The 17156-nt window shown below is 46.1% G+C and overlaps 1 protein-coding gene across 4 annotated transcripts in view; it reads right to left on the bottom strand.

Moving 5' to 3' along the window:
* The window catches only part of LOC135805637 (dedicator of cytokinesis protein 3-like), a 66698-nt gene that overhangs the window by 33762 nt on the left and 15780 nt on the right, over nucleotides 1–17156 (bottom strand). For all 4 annotated transcript variants that reach the window (XM_065319705.1, XM_065319706.1, XM_065319709.1 and 1 more), the window contains exons 15-27: nucleotides 13716–13798; nucleotides 13231–13274; nucleotides 11531–11612; nucleotides 11255–11382; nucleotides 10803–10977; nucleotides 10309–10400; nucleotides 9612–9786; nucleotides 9028–9125; nucleotides 8371–8454; nucleotides 7010–7110; nucleotides 4204–4288; nucleotides 3549–3601; nucleotides 3004–3186 (exon numbers count right to left, since the gene is read on the bottom strand). In XM_065319705.1, coding sequence (XP_065175777.1) covers nucleotides 3004–3186; nucleotides 3549–3601; nucleotides 4204–4288; nucleotides 7010–7110; nucleotides 8371–8454; nucleotides 9028–9125; nucleotides 9612–9786; nucleotides 10309–10400; nucleotides 10803–10977; nucleotides 11255–11382; nucleotides 11531–11612; nucleotides 13231–13274; nucleotides 13716–13798 — 1383 coding nt within the window. The remainder of the gene's footprint in view (nucleotides 1–3003; nucleotides 3187–3548; nucleotides 3602–4203; nucleotides 4289–7009; nucleotides 7111–8370; nucleotides 8455–9027; nucleotides 9126–9611; nucleotides 9787–10308; nucleotides 10401–10802; nucleotides 10978–11254; nucleotides 11383–11530; nucleotides 11613–13230; nucleotides 13275–13715; nucleotides 13799–17156) is intronic.

The raw sequence follows: 17156 nt of genomic DNA, 5'->3' as shown, positions 1-17156 counted from the left end.
CACCTGCCACAGCTGCAGCAATGGTCTCAGAACCGACCACTGAGGTATCTGTCACAATCAACTCTTGCCCTGGGGAGGGTCCTTTCGTCTCGATCGAAAGGTATTCTTCTTGATCGAAAGCGGTACGCGTAATGGCTTATGTGAAACTGGCAGTATAGAAGCTGCAAGGCAAATGCAAACAACAAACACGACTAACCACAACCAATATCAAGGAAGCTGAAATGGAATGTGTACGAATTATCCAATGTCAAGAATTTGGTGAAATTAAAAAATGCAATTCAGAAAAAACAAAAAATGGAACTCGTTACCAAACTCGGTCTACTCATTGATGCAAACGGTCTAATTCGGTGCGCAGGGCGCATGAAGAATGCTAGGTTTCCAGAATCTGGTCCAATACTGTTACCACGGAAACATCCTGCGACGAGGCTAATCGTGCAACTGTGCCACGCTCGCGTTCGGCACTCCGGTACTAGTCAGACGCTCATGGAGGTACGTAAGCGTTTCTGGATCACTCGTGGGCGAGCCACCGTGCAGACAATATTGCACAGCTGCTACCACTGCAAGAGATGGGAAGCGAAGCCATACCCAATGCCGGATTTTGCTCCACTGCCGAGCAAGCGTGTCAACAGATGCATCCCATTCTCTTACACTGGCATTGATTACTTCGGCCCAATGACAATGACCAAAGATAGCGAGAAATGCAAGGTATGGGTTTGCAAGTTCACTCGTTTGACCACTCGCGCAATCCACCTCGAGCTAATGGAAGACATGACCACAGCCTCATTTCTACTGGGCTTTCGGAGATATATTGCCTGTAGAGGTACGCCTATTGAAGTTTTGTCAGATAATGCAAAACAATTTCACACTGCCTCGAACATCATCGGTGAAGTTTGGAATGACGTGAACCACACCGATGACTTTATTTCGTTCTGTGCTACGAATGGAATACAATGGAAATTCATAGTACAGCTCTCTCCATGGATGGGCGGCGCATACGAGCGCTTAGTACAATCAGTGAAAAGGGTCCTGCGAAAGACAGTGGGCACTTCAATTCCAAACCGTGATATGCTAAATACATTCCTAATGGAGGTGGAGGAGATACTTAATGCACGTCCACTGGTCTACGTTGGAAATGAATAGGATTTTGGGAATGTTCTTACTCCCAACCATTTCTTGTCTCTAAACCCAAAGTTGGGCACTCCTGGTATGGAGGGAGACTTTGGTAATGACCCGAAGTTTGAGCCTGACACGTCATTGGCTAACACACTGCTAACTGCCTGGACAGATGGTCAACGCCTACTACAGACCTTTTGGTCAGAATGGCAGTATTCGTATCTACCCACGCTACGTGGAACGTGGTCAGACCGCACTTCCGCATGGAAGATTGCAAGCACATGATCAACCTGCTGTGGATACTGTTGTCCTGGTCAAGGAAGAAAAGATGCCACGCGGCTCTTGGTTAATTGGACGAATCGACAAACTGCACAACAGTAATGATGGTGAAATCAGATCTGCAACAGTTGTTCTGCCATCCAAGAGGCAGATCCAACGTCCACTATGTCTGTTGTACCCAATGGTGCAAGCGGAGAATCACGATGCAGCGCACGATGACCCGCCGCTCGCACAACCTACACGGCCTGCAAAACCTGCACAGCCTGCACAGCAACAACCAGCTCGACCGACACGCCGTGCAGCCGCTGGTTCCCGTGCTAATCTGAAGAACCTAATAAGCTAAGGTGCAGTATAACTCTGTGAACTCTGTGAAATAGTCTGCATGTATGTATTCATACACAGTGCACTCTCTTGTTGAACACTAAGCAATCACCACACACTCATTTACACTTTGTCTACACTACTGCCGTTGCAATCGTTTTTCTTCTCTGTTGTGGGGAGTGTTGCGAACGTCGCGATGAAATGCATGTACATGAAAATGAATTCGGAATAACCAATTTGTATTTGCATTTACATGACGATGATTTGTACTCTCTTACTTTCTTACGTTGTGGCTGATTCCATGCTTGGGTTAGCCGAAGTCTAGTTCCCTATCGTCTTTTCTAGTGATTGATTCCATTCTACTTCGAAGTAGCTTCGAAAGAATTCTTCGTTTCTCTATTCTTTGCATTTTGTTCACAAAAAAATTCTTCGTGATGTTTTCGTACCGTGAGTAGTTTCGCGCTCTAGATTTGTTTTGCTCACGCGTGACTTTCCTTTCCTTTCTTTTTGTTATGCATGACCATGATGATGTATTGGTATGATGTATATGTGTACGTGACTACGTGACTACGTGTTCTCTAACTACCGACAGTAGGCTAGTGCACTTCAGCCATTCGCTCTCCTTGCTGTTCACTTCTTCTCCGTTTCTATTTTGTCGTTGCACTAGTTCCTTTTTCCACCATGCCACGTCAATGAAAGTCGTGGTCGCCATTTTAATGCATGATCTCTGTGCGCAGCTGCCTGTGGACGCAGCTGCCTTTTTTCCCGTTCAATTTTGATCTTGCTTGAGAAAGAAAGAAACTTTCCAAATGAAGAAACGTTGTTGAATTGTCTTTCATGTCCGTTGGTTCGGGATGAAAATCATGTCACGAGTCACGACATACAGTGTCAGTCCAGGACAACTGCCAAGGTCTGCATTGTTTACAGTGCTTCAGTAAAGACGGACAAAGCTGGAAACAGCCTCGACGACTGTCTCCACAGTGGTCCAAGCCTGCTTCCCGACTTGGGCGGCATGCTGGTTCGTTTTCGCATCTTTCCAGTCGGAATAACCAGCAACATCGAAAAGGTATTCCTTCAAGTGAGCCTCGATGAACCTGACCGTGAGTACACCCGCTTTCTTTGGGATTCTTATCTTGTTGAGAAAAAGAACAAACTTTCAAAATGAAAAAAAAATGGTTTGGAAATTATTTTAAAGTGTCTTTCATGTCCGTTGGTTTGCGACTCGTAAGCATGTCACGAGTCACGACACATGGAAGCTACACAACACTAAAGAGTATCCAGTTTACTCACGAGAAATCATCAGGCTGGAGAACTTGCAAGACTTCCAGAAAGATGGTTGGGAAAGACTGCAGCAAGGAGGCCTGCAAGGCAGTGTTTGTATTTGACTTGTCTTGCTCCAGAATAGCAACAAAGCTGTCAAACACGCCCAGCAGGTCGGCTTGGAACATTTCCTCGTCGTTTTCTGGTGATGAGCTGCAGATCATACGCCAACATAGCCATCATGTCACGGAGCAATGACCAATGACCGAAACACATAAGAAAACAAAACAAAGAAGGGACATACACATATGTGCTCTTGAGGGTCTCTATACACTATTCTTGGATGGCTACACACTTGATGCTGAAATTTCACGCAGATCTCGGGCAAAATGCAATCTGGCACGGCCTCAATGTTACCAACACAGATGCCAAGTATCAGAGCATTGCTTCAAAGAAGTAGTTTTCACCAGTCACTATTTTTCAGGAAGAGCATCTTTTCGGCATATAGCCACTTTCCCCCAAAATAGACACACAACAGCACAATAGAAACGGGGTGGCGAGGTCACGTTTCTCACCGGGTATGGAGCAATCTCGACATCACTATGAACCTGAAGATATACTGTAGAGACTGTCATAAAACAGAGTGAACAGAGAGACACAAGGAGAACAGAGAGCCACAGGGAGAACAGAGAGACACACAAGGAGAACAGAGACACACAGAGAGACACAGAGTGGGCAGAGAGACAGAGGGAGAACAGGGAGAACAGAGAGACACAGAGAGACACAGAGTGGACAGAGAGACAGAGGGAGAACAGAGAGAACAGAGTGAGCAGAGAGACACACAGGGTTTGCACAAATTGAATATGGGTCAGTGAACACCAGTGCTTGGTGCTTGTAAGTATTCTGACAGAGGTTTTGCATGACCAAACCAGCCCTACATAATGCTACAAAAGCAGAAAGCATGCCTACTAATGGGTTTTACTTGGCAGCCTACTCCATCCCAGCTGGGTTCATAGTAGCCTCTCCAATACAAAGAGCAGCACTGAACGGCATTACACAATATTACTGCACAGCCTCATCAATCTGCAGACAGGCTCACTTCATCCTTTGTGAAATCACCAGCGTAACGCACATGTGCACTGGCCTACTCAACTCGCTCAACTAGAAAAGAAGAAGAACCGTAATATCAATCTGCACAGGATGGCATAAAATGATCACATATGAAATTACCTGCACGGTGCGAATGTAAGTCTGATCCACAACCGAGCAGTTCTGAGCATTGTGCAGTGATTGCTTCAACTCATGGATCAACTTCCTGCAAAGTCAACAAGCAAGCAAGCAGTGACAGTGAGGGGTATGAGGAGCTCCACAATTTGTGCAGTAGTTGCGCAGCCCGAGAACAACACAGATGATTGGATCGACCCGCTCGTGAGGATTCAGGCTTCCGAATCGTCACAGATCTACGACGTATCGAGAAAGAGATCCTGGTCAACACTTTCATGTGTTAGAAGAATGAAGAACATTATACCTTCTCCAATGTCTGCATGACTATTTTTCTCCTTTCTACAGCGGTGGCTGCAGCTTCATTTGGCGTGCCAAAAGAGATCCCGCACAACTACTGCCGCCTGCGCAGCTACCAACCCTAGCCGAGCCCCGGACAGCACGGACACCTCCAACCTGCAGGCCTTGATCGCACAAGCGGTTCAACGCACCGTGTCCACTGCCGTCACCAACGCCGTCCAGCTTCTTCTCTCCCTGCCTGGCTCCGCATCGCCGCTTGCCGCCGGCAACCCGGACCCTGCTGTGAACGCAGTGACGACTGCCACACAGCACCAACAGCAGGCAAAGCTGACTGTCCCACGGACTCCCTCGATCTCATCCAGAGAGGTGAGACCGTGGATTTTGATTGATTGCTGCCTGATACGATTGCAGCCAGTTCAAGTGCAGCACCGGTGGCGTTCCAACTCGGTAGCTCCGGTTGCTTATTCGGCGCCATGGAGAATCTTTGGAATCCGAGCCCAGAACTGTTTGTTGCAGGGTGTATGACTTTAGCACTTGGGTTGAGGTCTGGACAGTGATCATGAATAGCCTGTGTTCCGCTGCTCCTCACCGCCTTCATGAGTGCATGTCGTACCAGGCCATGATGGCCGCGGCCAATCACCAGTTCTTGCCCGAAGCATGGCTGTCGTATCAGGCCATGATTGCCGTGGCCAATCGCCAGATCTTGCCCGAAGCATGGCTGTTGTACGATCGTCAGCTCCGTACAGCCATGGTATCACAACCTGGTAAGAAACTGGATGGATGTTATCGATATTGACTTGGGGCAACTGTGCTTCACCGGGAAGGCATGCCTTCAGGCAGGCAGGCCTGCCAGCAGTGCAGCTTACTGCACCCACCAGCGTTTCTGTGCCCTTTTCGTCCCAACAGTATATTGTACATACCTGTATATTTAGCATTTGGCAGCTCTATTCACAATCATTTGGCGGCTCCATGTGGAGTCATTTGGCGGCTCAGCTGGGAGCCATCTAGCGGCTCCAAGCGGAGTCATACGCTTGCTTCAATACTATAACCAGATGCTCGCATCTGCACTCCCACTCCTCTCCCCCCCCCCTCCCCTTCTCCACTGTATTCTCAATTTGTCACGTCTGAAATTTTGCTGGCAATTGTTGCCTCCTTTGGCATTGGCCATACTTACTAAAGCACCTTGCTGCTTGCAATACTAACGTTAGTTTTACATTGGCCATAATAATGCACACTGTGTGCGGCAATTGTTCCCAATGTCCTGATACATGTAATACAACTTGTAATAGCTTCCAAACAGTCGCCTTTCTGTGAGATTGCTCAGTATGAGACTCCATGCATGGCACGGTAACTAGAGTTAGAAACCCATCAACGTACATGCCCTAGAGGTTTCCCCTAGCCTAACACGTGCATGCCACGCATTCTGAATTCCTGCATGTTGGGAAGACGAGTGCTCAGAGCATGCACATTACTTTCAGCACTTGTTGTTGCCTGCTCTTTGCAGAACGGCTTTTGACAAACTGGACAATCGTTCCGATCACCACCACCCATCATATCATCTTTACGCATAATTCTATCCAAAATTCCAAAGGCATTACAAAAGGGAGAAGGATAGGGATCATGGGTGAGGCTGGCACTTTGTCCAGTGTGGCTACATTTGCTCACAAGAGCATCCGTATCACATTCTCATGTATTGCCATGCCTGAATTCTCAAAGGGTAATTTCTGTCTCCCAGTAGCTTCGACAATGGTTATACTAATTGCAATTTCAAATTTGGACTTCACGGAGAATTTCAGTGTTAGGAAATTAGAGGCCACATGCCACGTACTGCTCTTTTCTCTCCGAAACTCCACACTTGCAAGCCAGATATGAAAGAAAGAAAAAATCATCAGTCACACCACCGGGACTCGAACGAATAGCAAAGGTCCCTGGTTCGAGTCCCGGTGGTGTGACTGATGATTTTTTCTTTCTTTCATATCTGGCTTGCAAGTGTTGAGTTTCGGAGAGAAAAGAGCAGTACGTGGCATGTGGCCTCTAATTTCCTAATGGTTATACTAACACACATTGTTTTTTGCCATACTAGGTTTGGCAATAGCCAAAATAGGCATAACAGGCATACTGATAATACAATGTGTAAGAACTCCCAAACAGGCCGCCTTGTGTAGCTGTTAGGGGTCGTCCGTAACTATCGAAGAATTAAAAAATCCGTCCTCGGGCTAAATTTTCTCTGACCCACCCGCCACCCCCCCCCCCCTCCCCCCAATTTTTCATAATTATTATTTTTTGATTTTTCCTAGTCAGCCGATACCTACATGATTGCATGCCTATCCTGAAACACACACGTAGTGCGACCACATGCAACACAGTGCAATAAAGGTACGATAAATCAAAAAATAAAATTCTGCCGGCGTTCTTCACCACCCACCCCCTTTTTGCACGAGGACCGATTTTTTTAATTTTTTGAAAATTACGGATGACCTCTTCTAAAGACTTCTTGAGGAGATGTGCTGCTTACTCATAAATCTTGCTTCCTGAGAAATGGTCTTCAATGTAGGAGTTGAGGACGGTGCGAAAGTTCTCGAACTTAGTCTCATTGAGCAGCTTAATGATGTGTACCTGCATAATATAATCCATAGCAGATCGGGAGACGCAGAGTTCATTGAAAAGTGGACAGTGAGCGTGTACATGTATGCCTCGATAGGGGAACAGGCAGTAATCACAGTGGGTTCATGTAAGCGTGTTTGCATTTATGCTGGTCGCAGACGTTGAATTCGGCTCCACTTCCCACGGTGCGACCTGCGATGGATCTGATTTTTGGATATTCTCCGAAGCTCTCTAACTAAAGCTCTCTGTACAATGTCCCACTTGGTATCAACCTTACAGTTATCACACACGTACACATGCCATGCACTACTTTTCTAAAGCGAACGTTCAGGTTCTTACTTCTTTGAACACATTCAAGATTCCTACAAACACAGTTTTGGACAGAAGCAACAAGTCACCACACCAATCACTAGTGACTTTTTCCTCAGTTACAAGGACTAAAAAAATATCACGGTTCATGTGAGACAAAGTTAGACCAAGTTTTCCGCATCCGCATGAACACCACCGCCATCTAGGATCAAGGCGCAGACGCAGCTCCTAAAGTGGTGGGAGGTGAGTACACGTACACCCACCAACAAGTGGTCAATGACAGAAATTCCTATTCGCTGCATCCATGTTTCCACTACAAGGCCTAACTACATTGTAAATACTAAACAAAAATAACAATGCTAAACATACAGCTTGAGTGAACTAAGTTGTACATAATCCAATTTCTTTAGTGATAGCTTGCATGCCGTCCTACCGGTAGGACCACGGGTCCTACCGGTAGGACCCAAGAAATCGCGCTGCAAAAGTGCTTTTGGTTGAGAAATTTCTTGAAACAATTGTTGAGATGAGGTCTTTGTCAGGCAAAGTAATGGCGCAAAATGCAAGACTATGTCCAGTGCATTGCATACGCGCAATTTAATCAATTGTCAAAATGGCCGCACATACTCCTGTCGGAGCGCTAGCAACTCTGTCCAAAGTGAATTTTGACCATGGCACATCAATCGTGGTGAGGTACTAATGTTTTTATTAGTCTGCCAAGGCAGTGGAATGCATAATTCCATACACCGTTTCCATGGTTACCATTTGCTGTTACCATGGAATTTCATACTATGCCTTGTGCCATCATGTCTAAAATTTGTGGACTCCTTCATTAGCCCCTGAGCAACAGTTTAGGGTCAATTTTTAGGTCAATGTTAGAACAGAGGCCATGCAGCATGTCTGTGTATGATGGTCCTACCGGTAGGACCGAGGTCTATGCAAGCTATCATTAGACCTCCACCTCACCAGGCACTGAAAAACAAGCTGGCCACAGTCTGCAGAGTGTTCATTCAGAATAGCGAACAGTGCATCGAGCGTGTCGCGCAGGAACTGCAAAGTAAAGTACACAGTACAACATCCACACAACGATCACGGATGATTGATGATCACTGAGACAATGATCACGGATGATTGATGATCACTGAGACAATGATCACGGATGATCGATGATCACTGAGACACTCATACAACTCTCTCTGTCTCTGGCTCTCTGTCCCTCTGTCTCTGTCTCTCTCTCCATACAAATGAAACATCCCAAAGTGGCTTTTCCAAGCATTCAGTAAACCAAAAGCAAAGCATTCCCAGGGTATTCGGATACTTGTCCTTTGATAACTAAAGGAAGGACAAAATGTTACGTGTTATGACCAACTGTCCACCAATGTAACCAGATAATATACAGTCAGCAAGTGCGACACCAGAGCACAAAACTGACAAGGAGTATTGAGACATTCAACGACCTGACGTGTACTTTGCCTTGCCCTAGCTCCTATAATTGAACCATGCATGCAGGGATACAATGTCAAAGCCATCAGCTCACATTTAATAAACAATATTCATTGGTAACCCATGGACACTGCTGCACTATGTATACCAGTTTGCAGCAAAAAGAACACGGCAACCTACCTTGACAACTTCATAGCCACTGACATCCATGAGCCCACGCAGGCAGGAATGCAGCATATCCGGCAAACTTCGCCACTTGAGGAACTTCAACAAGTCATCTGTCACCCAGGCAACAACATATCAGGCCAGCACAGAAATCAATATATGGGAACACTAGTGAAAGGATGGGACGCAAACTGAGAAGTGCAATCCTCAGTTACCCGACCAGACAGGGGGCATGCACCCCCCCCCCCTCCAAGAAAAATCTTTCGACCTTTGTTCAGCATGTGCATGTTGGCCCGCATGGCCTAGAGGTTGCGCAGTCCAGTGCCTGTTTTGAAGCCAGAATCGAATGCCAATCTGCAAAGTCCACTTGTGCTTAGAGCTAGCTGTAGCAGTATAGCTGTATGTCTGCAAACTGCAAGTTCAATTCAAACCTACTGCTCGAACTGCTTCAAGAGTAAGTCGACAGTGCACCCCCCCTCCTCCCCCCCCCCCCCCCAGCAAAAAAGCGGACCAGCTACATCACTGCAAATATAATACTTTTACCCATGAAAAATAAAACAAAAAACACTTGAACCATCAAACTGGCATCAATTACTAACAGTTCTGAGTTAGTTTAGTGGAGCAGATTGTTGAGCGCACTTTCAGTCGCAGTGTCTTCGATGAAGACATTGAACGAGGCAGGTGGTTGTTGGGAGGTGCTTCATCTATGTTGGCATTCCAAGGCAGTCCAAGATACTGCGCTGGTTCAAGGTGGTTGAAGATTGATGCATCGCACTGTGAATAAGGACAGCAACACAATCACAAACACAGAATGAAATCTCTATTTACGTGTTCATGATCACATGCTATGAGAAAGTAAAGTTTGCACGTCCGCGTTACAACCGGCTATACGATTGTATTGAGAAACACAACCAGCTTAGGAAGTTTCGTGTGTGCCAGGCCACCACCATGCCTGAGATACCACATGCTATGAGAAGCTAATCAAATGTCCACCGCAGAGCCTTGCTATGGGAACATGCCTGGCACAACACTACAGGATGAACAGGAAACGAAAAGCAAACAACTCAAGAGTTGTAACAGATGTCCCTCTCCTCTTCTTCCGGTGGCCCAGTCGTGGATTGGCCACTAACAGTTACTTAGTGGGAAACCCTGGCAGTGCGTTGATGCTTCATTAAAATGGGGCGGGGGGAGCAGCTCCTCTGAAATCCTATGGCAATACGCCCATAGCAGGATACACAACACTACTCTACACATAGACCACAGTCGCCTATGGTTCATACGGGTAGGCAGCAGTACCTTGTACACTATCAGGTTGTACTCATCGTCGGCGAGCGCTGTTCCTTGTAAGTGCACAAGCGGCAGGAAGGCAAGCATGAAGCTGTGGAAACCTGCATGTTCAAAACAACACACCGACATGGCAGTAATAACAGCAATGAACAGGTCAGCGATCCATGAGGGTGCACATCTGCAACACTCGGCCATCATGCTACAATGCATTCACCAAACCTGGGCCCATAGGTTATTCACAGTCTCACTTCAGTCTCACTGAGTCTCCTGCGAGCCGTGATTGTTTTGGTTTTTCAGTAGGTTGTACACTTCATGACTCCATGCTGCCGAGCATGCCTCTTTCCGACCATGACCGCATGCTGGAGCATTTCTGGCACGTACAGCTTTCACCAACAGAATAGAGGATTGGTTTATAGATAATACGGAAGCCGAAAGTTTTCACTTATATTATATAATAGCTGCCAATGTCGACTAGCAAAAAAGTACACAAGACTAAGAGCTACCTTTCTTGTTGGTGGAGCGGTGGGCGGCGCAAAAGCGAACATGGGCCGTTGCAAACAAGTCGTGCGGAACGTCCAGCTTGATGATCTCGCCCCATTGTGGAGTGTTGGTGTGCCGCACAATGTAACTCTTGTAACAAGAGGCACTGTCTTGAGAAACTCCTGGAACAATGCCACCCTGCAAGGATAAATGTGTAGATAACAGAAAAGCCATCAGTTGAGAGGAGAACTCGCCTAGCTAAAGCAGAGACAAGTACCATGTACAAACAGGACCTAAACGCCCACTACCAACAACAAACTCTGGACTAAAGCGTAGACGTTACAGCTACACTACGGTAGAAAGAACAGGAATAACACAAGGGTCTGAGAAGAGCCACACTGTCACTTTATCCACCTACTTGTTGCACATGAATGCAAGCATGTGGGTAAACTTATAAATAACATGGACCACCAACCTCGACAACATCACCAGACTTGAGCAGCACTGACACTGTACATTCCATGTTCTTCTCTGCAGTCTTATTATCCTTGCCACGGAAATCACCCGACAGCAGGGAAACAAACACGTCGTTCCGAGCATCGCCTTCATAAGAAAAGGAAAAAAAAGACAATTACCTGATTGAAAAAAAAGCGATGCACTATGGTGGCCACATGAGCTGCAAGGTGATTGAAAACAAACACAAGGATTGCATCGTGCTACAGCTCCATAGTCACTCCACAGCACTACCTACCCGGCATGATGACTTCTGGGAAACCAAGCTTGCGACAAACTGGTACTGGCTTTTGAAATAGGTGAGGATACCCCTCACGCACCTAAAGAGAGGGAGAGAGAGAGGGAGAGAGAGAGGGAGGGAGAGAGAGGGAGAGAGAGAGGGAGAGAGAGAGAGAGAGAGAGAGAGAGAGAAAGAGAGAGAAGAGAGAAGAGAGAAGAGCAACAGACAGCTAAACGAAAGTTTCAGTGCCTCTTCGCAAAATCAAGAACGAAACAAAATAATAGCAATGAAAAATATCAATTGTGCACTCATAACCATGTATAAACAATTAAAATGAAACAATTCCAGAACGTTTTCGTGTGACCATCATCAGTGGAACATCGTCACATAGTAAGAATCACTAAAACAACCAGTTATATAGCTAGAGTAATATGAAAAGAAGCGTGAGAATGCAGCACAGCTAGCGGTTATGCATAACGCGTGTAGTGTGAACCTTTGCAGTGTATCTGAGAATGGTAGCAGTAGATGAATGTGGCAGCTGTGAGTGCGTGTGAACAAAAAATGGTGAGTGCGTATTATTTAAAAAGTGTGAGTGCTACAACATTTTCTTTTTGCTTGCATAGAACAGGGTCACGTGTGCGAATATATACAGCTTCCAACACCTGCAACTGCTTAAAGAAACGCGCGCGACAAATAACACTAAACCAGGAATCGTCAAACAACTTACGACAATCCGGACTGGACACCAAATGCTTGTAGATGGCAGACTTGCTCTTGTCGATGTCGAACCCCTCCTCGTCCGTATCACTCTCATCCTCCACTTCCTGTTCCTGCTCACCCTTGCTTTCCTCCTTATGCATAACCGCTAGCTGTGCTGCATTCTCACGCTTCTTTTCATATTACTCTAGCTATATAACTGGTTGTTTTAGTGATTCTTACTATGTGACGATGTTCCACTGATGATGGTCACACGAAAACGTTCTGGAATTGTTTCATTTTAATTGTTTATACATGGTTATGAGTGCACAATTGATATTTTTCATTGCTATTTTACGACTGTTGTCTCCTCGTCGGTTATTTAGAAACAAAATAAATGAGTTGATTTTGAATTACTACTTCCTTTCTAGATAGGTTGATTCCTGACTTGGAGTAGCGCAATCTGGGAGCTCTTTATGAGTCAAACAGCTATGACTCGTGTAAATGAATCCGATTTACAAAACATGATTGCAACCCAAGCCTGACCCAATGAATCCTTTCAGTGAAACAAATGAGTCACAGAACCTCTCTAATACCAGTTCTCTGGTTGTGTACAGCCGCTACTATTGCTGCTACTGCTTAGGAAGAGTGGTCCAGACAACGAGCCTGCACACGTGAAAACCTGACAACGAATCTAGATCATGAATCGGCGAATGGCTTGGCGTGTTTGGCGGAGAAATTCCTTTCAAAGATGTTACATAAGTCCAGACAATATGCCATAATTGTGCCATTTCTTGGGATTGAGTCAGGCTTTGGCTAGGCAATGGGGCAGAAAACTAAGAACACGATACATTGCAAGATAATTGCCATAGACTTGCTCCACTGGACCAACGGCTTGTCCAGCGGTTGGCAACAAAACGGTACAAACAACCATTATCTGGGCCTTCACTCATGCTGGCTCAAAAGAATAGCTAGCATGTCACCTAGCCTATGTGGTGGTGTCCACAAGCAGCAGTGCTTACCCGTGTCAGAAGGCCATGGAACGATTGAAGACTAAAATCCAGACCTGAGTGAGTGGGCAGCAAACGCAAAGAGAGATCGGTCACTGTATGATTCAATAGTTACAATGTTTTACAGTAGAAACTCGGTCGTGATTCTCACGACAGCAAGTGACCGGTAAGAAAGATAAAAGTTCCCTTGAGTGTAGTACTAAAAGATGACAATGTAGATAGTCGATATGCATTATCAAAGCGAAAGCCAATCAGGGTTGGAACAAGCTTGGCAAGCGAGGTTGTACCGTTACAAATCTGCACCTGCACGCTACACTCCTCTGTCATGTGCAACGTATGACTCCAGTCCATGCTTGATGCAGCTAAATTGATTAGCGCTTTCACAGCTACTGTGAGTCTAGATAGTCTACAATTTGGCAAGCAAGTAACTTGCTCGCACAGCATGGAGTATGAAGGGCAATAAAAACTCCGAAATCGAACACAACAGGGTGACATACGGGCAAGCAATGGCTTGTAGTTTCCTGCTTGCTTCTTGATGATACTGGTGTGTACAGCTGCAAAATCCTGGTCATTGGAACACCTGATGAAGAATAAAAGAACATGGAATGAGTCATGGATACACACACATGCACACGAACGCACGAACGCACGCACGCACGCACACACACACACACACACACACACACACACACACACACACACACACACACACACACACCTCGGACATGCTCTGAGGTCATGGCTGAGCACTCTCTAATAACATCAATTAGGTAGGGCGAGTCCAGCCTGATATGTTTCGATTAATACTTTCACCATTCGCCAGTGCTCAAAGAATTCAATACTTCCTTCGCTCATCACCGACTGTTTCTAGCCAAATACACTGGGAACAGATCATACCGCATTTGGTATGATCTCTTTCTCAGTGCAACAACACACTGATCAGTACCTCACACTTATCCTACACCTCCCAGGTCGTCTCACAAAGTCAGCAGTGTACATGCACATGCTCATGTCCAGCACATACAGAGGAGGGCAATCAAACTGTCTAGTTGTGACACGATAAACTCCGAGTTGCAGAAAGACACGGTGTCTGGCCTTCTCTGTATGTGTACGAGTATAATGTTCTTCTCTCCGGTGTAACGTTATCAAGCACTCTCTTGAGCCACCGCAACTCACTTGAAGTGTACATAATGCAGTGTAACCATGAAATCAAGCATCCAATCCAATACATGTAACCGCAAGCAGATCGTTTACGCAGTGCACATCAAGTATGTCAGTTACATGTATAATTATGTGCTGAGGTTCAACCTCAACTAACTGAACTGCTACTGATCTTTACATGATGGGCCAGTGCATGCGAAAACGTGTCTTCGGGGGAAACCGATTTCTTTCAAAATTTTGAGAAAATCGCTCGGAAAGAAGAGTTATATTTGTTTGTGCCTCGATCGCGGATCTTGTCATTCCTAATCGATCTCAAGACGACAAGAGAAGCGACAAGCGATCGACTTGCAGCAATCATCATGGACGTGGCGGCGCAGGAGGAGTTGGAAGTAGCACTTGAGGAAGGGCCTCTGAGTAGACACACTCGCGGCAGACACCGAGCAGCACGTCGGTTGAGCTGCACCGCTCGCGTGATTATCGTCGGTGCGTCCGTAGAGATCGGCAAGGTTTACTATCGAGGAGGAAGACGACAATTTATTTGGCGAGCAATCGGCAACTAGCAGCTGTACTGCTCACAGTAACTCTGACGAAGCCCCAGCTAAGCGTCCGGGAGTGAAAGACTCCTGCGTTGAGGTTGAAGGGGAGTCGAGAGCGGATGAATTAGGCGGAGATTCTGTGGACTCTGCAAGCGACGATGAGCAAGACGCGCTTCAGAGCATTGCCGCTGTGGACTCACTGATCCTCGAAGGCTGTGGCTGCGTTTGGAACTACCATATCAGCAGCTTCACGCTGAGCGCAATCCTACATTACGACGACTAAATCTCGGCGATCAAATCGAAGGACCTCGGCATTTTTTATATTGGTGTGCTGGCTGCGCTGCACTCATGACGATCCTGTCGACTGTCGCGCATCAGTCGACAGCTTCCGCAACGGAACGGACGCGCATCACGTTTGGATAAACTGTGATGGGATACATCGTGTGTGGAACCGCGTTTGTGCAGCTCCATGTGGTTGGCAGAACATGACTGTGCAAGTGGACAAGGAGAACAATAGCTGTCACCCTGGTGCACATGGAAATCTGGCAATGTGCCTTGGAATAAATTTAGTGCAGAAGTGGGAGACAGAGCGCAGCAGTTTATTCTGACCTACAGCTTAGTGTTCAGTCTCCTGCTGTCTACTGCACCAAGAGGGAGAGGTGAGGAATCTCCCATAAACTTACCTATATCTGTCGCCTACAAGTTTGCCCTTTCGGAACTTGTGGAGCAGTCTTGTGAAGCGCAAACCCTGGGTTACTGTATATTTTTGTATCTGTCACAGTGTGGACTAAGAAGTGCAAGTCCATGGAGTTCATGACGCGACGGATGGATGTGTGCAACAAGTGTGAGCTGCTCCGGGACGATATTCGTTCTCCTCGTGCATAGGATGAAAAGAATTCTGCAACGGAACCACTCCGTGACCATGTTGTCTTTGCACAAAAAGAACGCGAGTTCTTGTTAGCTCAACGCCGCAAGAACTTGCTGGACAATGTTGCCCAGTTTTGACTGGAGAACAAGGCAGCCTTCATTGAATGTCTAGGCCAATACTAAAGGCTGACACGCAAAACTGTTGCTGCTTTCAACGACACTGTAGATAATGCATTATACAAGGCATATTCTATTTTGGACAATGCCATAGAAATCATGGTCTCTATGTACTTTCAAATGTGATATCCAACTTTATCTTCCACAGAGGTGTTCTCTAGACCCCTGTGATTGATTTTCAAGAAAGAAAAAAATTTCCAAAAATTTGCCCTTACAGTCCGTTTCAAAAAGATTTACAATCCTGGCGATCGCCCGCGGAGTTTGGCGTCTTACCGTATGAGCACTCGAGCGCTGCCTGGAAAAACTCACTGTGAACTCGAAGAAATATTCCGCGCGAAAGCAGGAAAAATGACAACTCACTCACGTTGACACAGTCATGTACGTCTGGTTTACAACAAACGAGTTCTTCCTCGTATCGATAATGGAGTCAGAGAGGACATGTCGAAACGAAAGTGTTGTAAATGTTGACGAGCTGCATGGGTCCGTTTTGTGACCAAAATAGTTTCTTTGAGCTGCGATGCAATTTACTCACCGTGTGACGAAAACGACATCGACACGGACTCATTCCCAAGGCCATGACTTGGCAAAGCTATCCGTGTGACTTCGACGACATTTTGAGAAAAGCAGACGCTTGTGAACGCTGATAGAAGACGGCGTTGACTGCTAAATTCCAATAAATTGGCGATCTTGAAATACTAAAATAAATCTCAAAAAGCTACAGCGCGATGACTTCCCGGATTATAATTCACTCACACCATTGCAGTGTTGTGGGTGTGTTCACATGGCGTGAGCCAGTCAAGTGTCAGTCAGTTCGGCAGGAAGCGCGAGCTCCAACAACAAGTCGTTTGGTGCAGCCCTCTTCTTTGTCTTGTACCAGCTTGATCACCAAAACAATGAAAAAAAGTTTGACTTGAGGATAGGTTGGGATTTGAACTCACAACTTCATGGTCAGCAGACAGCATTCATAACCACAAGGCCAAAAAGGAAAGGATAAATCGTGGGTTTTGATAAAAAATCGATACTGGCTTCCTGGGCAAATTGTAAACCATGGGAAAAGGCCGGAAACCTGGCCGAAATTCTAACTCCTAAACGGTTGGTCCAATTGTTCCGAAACCTTCACAGAACAATTTGCCGTGTCCTAACAAGCCATTCTATGTACTTTGTTGTCCAAATTTCCCTTATCTTCATACTTTTTAA

Source organism: Sycon ciliatum, chromosome 1 (assembly GCF_964019385.1).
Source record: "Sycon ciliatum chromosome 1, ocSycCili1.1, whole genome shotgun sequence".
NCBI classification, from domain to species: Eukaryota; Metazoa; Porifera; class Calcarea; order Leucosolenida; family Sycettidae; genus Sycon; species Sycon ciliatum.
The sequence above is the reverse complement of the archived record's forward strand: the minus strand, read 5'-3'. Positions and strand labels throughout refer to the sequence as shown.